General features: G+C 45.2%; 1 protein-coding gene across 1 annotated transcript in view; it reads left to right on the forward strand.

Moving 5' to 3' along the window:
- LOC118411113 overlaps positions 1-6,766 on the forward strand; it is a 96,415-nt gene extending 89,649 nt beyond the window's left edge. The window contains exons 7-15 of the mRNA XM_035813148.1: positions 299-433; positions 938-1,096; positions 1,706-1,873; positions 2,641-2,799; positions 3,151-3,330; positions 4,051-4,209; positions 4,709-4,882; positions 5,753-5,911; positions 6,579-6,766. Coding sequence (XP_035669041.1) covers positions 299-433; positions 938-1,096; positions 1,706-1,873; positions 2,641-2,799; positions 3,151-3,330; positions 4,051-4,209; positions 4,709-4,882; positions 5,753-5,911; positions 6,579-6,766 — 1,481 coding nt within the window. The remainder of the gene's footprint in view (positions 1-298; positions 434-937; positions 1,097-1,705; positions 1,874-2,640; positions 2,800-3,150; positions 3,331-4,050; positions 4,210-4,708; positions 4,883-5,752; positions 5,912-6,578) is intronic.
- The last annotated feature ends 12 nt before the right edge of the window (positions 6,767-6,778 follow it).

Consider the following 6,778-nt stretch of genomic DNA (forward strand, 5'->3'; position numbering starts at 1 on the left):
AGCTGTAAATAAAACGTTATCTAACCAAAACGAACTCGAGTGAAGGGGGCTGTGTGCATCCGTGCTCATCGTTCAACATGAAACAGAGACGGGGGCGACGTTTTCTGGCACATACAAACAGGTTGCTGCAGTCACGTGTCTCTGACGTCACGTCAAGAAAGCTACAGTAGACGGTTCCATTCCGTGAACAAGGCTGATGGAGTTTGGCGTAAATGTGGTCCCAACTCTTTCGTGTTAGCTAGATAAAGTTTATTTTGTTCCATAACAGATAAAATCTATTGTTAATCTCTTGTTACAGGGGCAATCTCGGCACAGAGCTACAAAGGCTGCTACAAGAGGAAATGGGGAACTTTCAGGACTCGGGACAGCAGCGACGACATGACCAACGAGAAATGCGTCGAGATCTGCGCAAAGGAGGGCTTACCATATGCAGGTGCGATCGTCGGTCTTTAATTGTTATGCAATGGACCTTTTATATACAATTCTTCTTGTTGTAAGGTATTAAAAAAATATTTTTCGTGTCAGTGCAGTCATTTCGCTATGAATATGGAGATGCAACTTTCTACGAGAGATCTACTACTTCCATGCCATTATAACCCTTTTAAGTGTTTTCCTTAGCTGTTGTGACCACATGAATGTGTCACAAAGAGCACCCCTAACCTGACTTACCTCATACTACCCCCCCCCCCCAACCCAATAGGAACGTACGAGACTAAATGCGGCTGTGGGAGGGAGGTGGAGTTGGGAAGTTTTTACCTTATGTTGTCCTCCTCCAATAGGAACATACGAGACTAAATGCGGCTGTGGGAGGGAGGTGGAGCTGGGAAGTTTTTACCTTATGTTGTCCTCCTCCAATAGGAACGTACGAGACTAAATGCGGCTGTGGGAGGGAGGTGGAGCTGGGAAGTTTTTACCTTATGTTTTTCTCCTCCAATAGGAACGTACGAGACTAAATGCGGCTGTGGGAGGGAGTCGGAGCTGACAAGACTGGGAGACCCGACTGACGAGTCCGAGTGTGCCTCCACCTGTGGGGGTGACGTCACGCAGAAATGTGGACAGGGGAACGGGTTACTCACTGTGTGGGCCACTGGCAAAGGTGAGAATAACAGGGAAATTAACGAAATACTTAACACCTGGACTAATAGAAAATGTCAGAATAAATATTATAATTTACAATTAAAATAAATACTTCTCTCCTCCTGACATCACCAAAGGGACACATTACGGAATATGTAGGACCATTCGATAATTCGCTGTTTCAGAGAAAGAAGTCAAACCCAATAAGTTAGAATTTAGAGATAGCTTTTTCAACTAGACAATTGCTGTACTGTTTTACACTATTTGTGTGCCCCACTTCATTTTACCTTCCATTTTGCCCCCAGACATACACTTATTATATTTTTAAGAGATTAATGCGCTTGATGTGACCATGCGACACGCCTAGGATAGTGAAGTGAAGAATAGACAGCTCCATTTTTGATGACGTTAACACAGACAGACAGACAGACAGACAGACAGACAGACAGACAGACAAAGAGACAGATGGATAATATTTTGTTCCTTTAAATAACCGCCCTCCCTTGGGTTTTGAATGACTTGCCGCCATCTTGGATCCGTGTCCTACACAACATGGTGGACGTTATGACGTCACGCACTGACGTTTATGTATGACGTCATGAGTCTCACTCCCATCTCTTTGGTGCAGGAAAACGCGAGATGAAGGAGGATGTGAAAGAGGACACGAGGGAGGCACAGAGCTACAAAGGCTGCTACAAGAGGAAATGGGGAACTTTCAGGACTCGGGACAGTAGCGACGACATGACCAACGAGAAATGCGTCGAGATCTGCGCAAAGGAGGGCCTACCATATGCAGGTAACGGTCCCAGGATCTAACATGTATTGATATTTAGAGAGTTATTTACGTTCCACACTCCTTGGTGCGACAGAAGAAAAACAAGCAGTTCTAATTTGAAGATTGGAACGGTGTTCTCTACAAGAGATTTTACAGTAATAACGCAGGTTACTAGTACTTTGGAAAAAACTTCCAAGGGACGCATCCAATCCAAACTAAATCCAGATGTCATGTCTTGATTATTTCGGCATAATCTAAGTTGTTTATTTGCCTTGTTTATACCTGCATGTCAAAGGTTGCTGGAAGTCGATATCAACCCCCGTCCAGAGAAAGATTTTTTTGCTGCCCTATGTGTCATTAGACACAATAGAAACCTAACCCTATGTTTACCCCCAATAGGAACGTACGAGACTAAATGCGGCTGTGGGAGGGAGGTGGGAAGTTTTCACCTTATGTTGTCCTCCTCCAATAGGAACGTACGAGACTAAATGCGGCTGTGGGAGGGAGTTGGAGTTGGAAAGTTTTTACCTTATGTTGTCCTCCTCCAATAGGAACGTACGAGACTAAATGCGGCTGTGGGAGGGAGATGGAGTTGGGAAGTTTTTACCTTATGTTGTCCTCCTCCAATAGGAACGTACGAGACTAAATGCGGCTGTGGGAGGGAGTTGGAGTTGGAAAGTTTTTACCTTATGTTGTCCTCCTCCAATAGGAACGTACGAGACTAAATGCGGCTGTGGGAGGGAGATGGAGTTGGGAAGTTTTTACCTTATGTTGTCCTCCTCCAATAGGAACGTACGAGACTAAATGCGGCTGTGGGAGGGAGTCGGAGCTGACAAGACTGGGAGACCCGACTGACGAGTCCGAGTGTGCCTCCACCTGTGGGGGTGACGTCACGCAGAAATGTGGACAGGGGAACGGGTTACTCACTGTGTGGGCCACTGGCAAAGGTAAGACTGAAAAACAATTTGCTAACAGATTCATATTGACAGCCCAATGTACCTTTATCTGATCATGCGACGCGTGTCCTATGTAAAAATAGATACGTTACTCTCCATTTGTACAAATGTAAGTAGTATGGAAACACAGAAAGACACAGAGGCAGAAACACAGACAGATACACAATTTATCATTCACTCAAATAACCTTCAGTCCAAATTATTGGCAGCCATCTTGGCCGCCATGTTGGATCAATGTTCCATCAAACATGGCCGCGGTGACTAGTAGTATTCCAGGATTGTGACGTCACACACGAGTTTATGTATGACGTCATAAATGTTCAACCGATCCTTTCTGTACAGAGAAGCGCGAGATGAACGAGGCAGAGGATGTGACTGAGGACACAAGGGGGCTTGAAGCACAGAGCTACAAAGGCTGCTATAAGAGGAAATGGGGAACTTTCAGGACTCGGGACAGCAGCGACGACATGACCAACGAGAAATGCGTCGAGATCTGCGCTAAGGAGGGCTTACCATATGCAGGTAACGGTCTTCAGGATCTATTAGTAATTGATATTCAGAGGGCCATTTACGTTCCAAACTCCTTGTTGGGACGAAAGAAAACAAGCATTTTTTTTCGCACAAGCAATTCTATTTTGAAGATGGGGACGCGACTCTCGACAAAGATTTTATGGTCATAACACAGGCAACGTTGGAATGAATTAGGTCAATCACAGCCAATCTTGGAACCATCCAATCCAAAGTAAATTCAAATGTTTATAATAAGTCTTTATTATTTCGGTGTAATCTGAGTTGTTTATTCGCTTCAGTTATACCTGTACGTCAAAGGTTACTGGCAGTCGATATCGACCCCCGTCCAGGAAAAAAATTTACAAGGCACGATACTTGAGCCCTTACCCTAACCTACCTTACACTGTCCTCCATAGGAACGTACGAGACTAAATGCGGCTGTGGGAGGGAGGTGGAGTTGGAAAGTTTTTACCTTATGTTGTCCTCCTCCAATAGGAACGTACGAGACTAAATGCCGCTGTGGGAGGGAGTTGGAGTTGGGAAGTTTTTACCTTATGTTTTTCTCCTCCAATAGGAACGTACGAGACTAAATGCGGCTGTGGGAGGGAGTTGGAGTTGGGAAGTTTTTACCTTATGTTTTTCTCCTCCAATAGGAACCTACGAGACTAAATGCGGCTGTGGGAGGGAGTTGGAGTTGGGAAGTTTTTACCTTATGTTGTCCTCCTCCAATAGGAACGTACGAGACTAAATGCGGCTGTGGGAGGGAGTCGGAGCTGACAAGACTGGGAGACCCGACTGACGAGTCCGAGTGTGCCTCCACCTGTGGGGGTGACGTCACGCAGAAATGTGGAAAGGGAAACGGGTTACTCACTGTGTGGGCCACTGGCAAAGGTAAGACTGAAACACTTTGCCAACAGATTCAAATTGCCCAATGTATCTTGATCTGACCATGCGTCTAGGGTGTGAAAATAAGTACATTACTCTCCATTTGGTAGTGTGGAAATACAGACAGAAACACAAACGGGCACACAGACAATTTATCATTCACTGGAATATCCCTAAGTCCTATTCGCTCCAAATGATTGGCTGACATCTTGGATCAATGTCCCAACAAACATGGTGGGAAGTAGCGTAGTATTACAGGATTGTGACGTCACACACGCGCCCACCCAGGATGTGAAGAATGGACATTTCCATTTCTGATTTCGTTAACACAGACAGACATAAAGACATATAATGTTTTCTTATTTGAAATTACCGCTATTAATTTGAGCTTTGAATGACTTGCCGCCATCTTGGATCCATGTCCTACATATGGTGGACGTTGTGACGTCACGAACGAACACGTATGTATGACGTCATGAGTCTCACTCCCATCTATTTGGTACAGAGAAGCGCGAGATGAAGGAGGAGGAGGATGTGAAAGAGGACACGAGGGAGGCGCAGAGCTACAAAGGTTGCTACAAGAGGAAATGGGGAACTTTCAGGACTCGGGACAGCAGCGACGACATGACCAACGAGAAATGCGTCGAGATCTGCGCAAAGGAGGGCTTACCATATGCAGGTAACGGTCCTCAGGATCTAGTAGTAATTGATATTCAGAGGGCCATTTACGTTCCACACTCCTTGTTGGGACGAAAGAAAAACAAGCATTTTTTTCACAAGCAATTCTATTTTGAAGATGGGGACGCGACTTTCGACAAAGATTTTATGGTCATAACACAGGCAACGTTGGAATGAATTAGGTCAATCACAACCAATCTTGAAACCGTCCAATCCAAAGTAAATTCAAATGTTTAAGTCTTTATTATTTCGGTGTAATCTGAGTTGCTTATTCGCTTCAGTTATACCTGTACGCCAAAGGTTACTGGCAGTTGATATCGACCCCCGTCCAGAAAAAAATTTACAAGGCACGATACTTGAGCCCTTACCCTAACCTACCTTATACTGTCCTCCATAGGAACGTACGAGACTAAATGCGGCTGTGGGAGGGAGATGGAGTTGGGAAGTTTTTACCTTATGTTGTCCTCCTCCAATAGGAACGTACGAGAATAAATGCGGCTGTGGGAGGGAGGTGGAGTTGGGAAGTTTTTACCTTATGTTTTTCTCCTCCAATAGGAACCTACGAGACTAAATGCGGCTGTGGGAGGGAGGTGGAGTTGGGAAGTTTTTACCTTATGTTGTCCTCCTCCAATAGGAACGTACGAGACTAAATGCGGCTGTGGGAGGGAGGTGGAGTTGGGAAGTTTTTACCTTATGTTGTCCTCCTCCAATAGGAACGTACGAGACTGAATACGGCTGTGGGAGGGAGATGGAGTTGGGAAGTTTTTACCTTATGTTTTTCTCCTCCAATAGGAACGTACGAGACTAAATGCGGCTGTGGGAGGGAGGTGGAGTTGGGAAGTTTTTACCTTATGTTGTCCTCCTCCAATAGGAACGTACGAGACTAAATGCGGCTGTGGGAGGGAGTCGGAGCTGACAAGACTGGGAGACCCGACTGACGAGTCCGAGTGTGCCTCCACTTGTGGGGGTGACGTCACGCAGAAATGTGGACAGGGGAACGGGTTGCTCACTGTGTGGGCCACTGGCAAAGGTGAGACTAAAATATTTATGTTTGTAACCGGGAAATTAACAGGAAACTTTGCGTCCGGGCCACTTGGAAAAGTCGGTATAAATGTTTGTAACAGGGGAACGGGAGACCCAGCGTCTGTACCAATGAGAAAAGTCAGAATAAATATTATAATTTACAGCCAAATGAAGAGTACTCTCCTCCTCACATCACCAAAGGAAGATGTAACTGAATAGGTGGGATCCTTCGACTTTCATTGTTTCAGAGAAAGAAGTCAAATCCAATTAGAGTTTAGAGATAGCTTTAAGACTACACACATGTACTGTTTTACACTATTTGTCTGTCCCATTTTATTTTACTTTACGTGCAATTAGCCCACAGACATGAATGTGCAATACACTTATTACATTTTTAAGACATTGGTGCACTTGATATGTCCATGCGACACGCCTAGGATGTGAATAGTACACATCTCCATTTTTGATTACGTGAACACAAACAGACAAACCGACAAAGAGACAGACGGATAATGTTTTCTTCTCCATTTAAAATAGCCTTCCACTCCATTGAGTTTTGAATGACTTGCCGCCATCTTGGATCCGTGTCCTACACAACATGGTGGACGTTATGACGTCACGCACTGACGTTTATGTATGACGTCATGAGTCTCACTCCCATCTCTTTGGTACAGGAAAACGCGAGATGAAGGAGGATGTGAAAGAGGACACGAGGGAGGCACAGAGCTACAAAGGCTGCTACAAGAGGAAATGGGGAACTTTCAGGACTCGGGACACCAGCGACGACATGACCAACGAGAAATGCGTCGAGATCTGCGCAAAGGAGGGCCTACCATATGCAGGTAACGGTCCCAGGATCTAATATCTATTGATA

Source organism: Branchiostoma floridae, chromosome 3 (genome assembly GCF_000003815.2).
Source record: "Branchiostoma floridae strain S238N-H82 chromosome 3, Bfl_VNyyK, whole genome shotgun sequence".
Lineage (NCBI taxonomy): Eukaryota > Metazoa > Chordata > Leptocardii > Amphioxiformes > Branchiostomatidae > Branchiostoma > Branchiostoma floridae.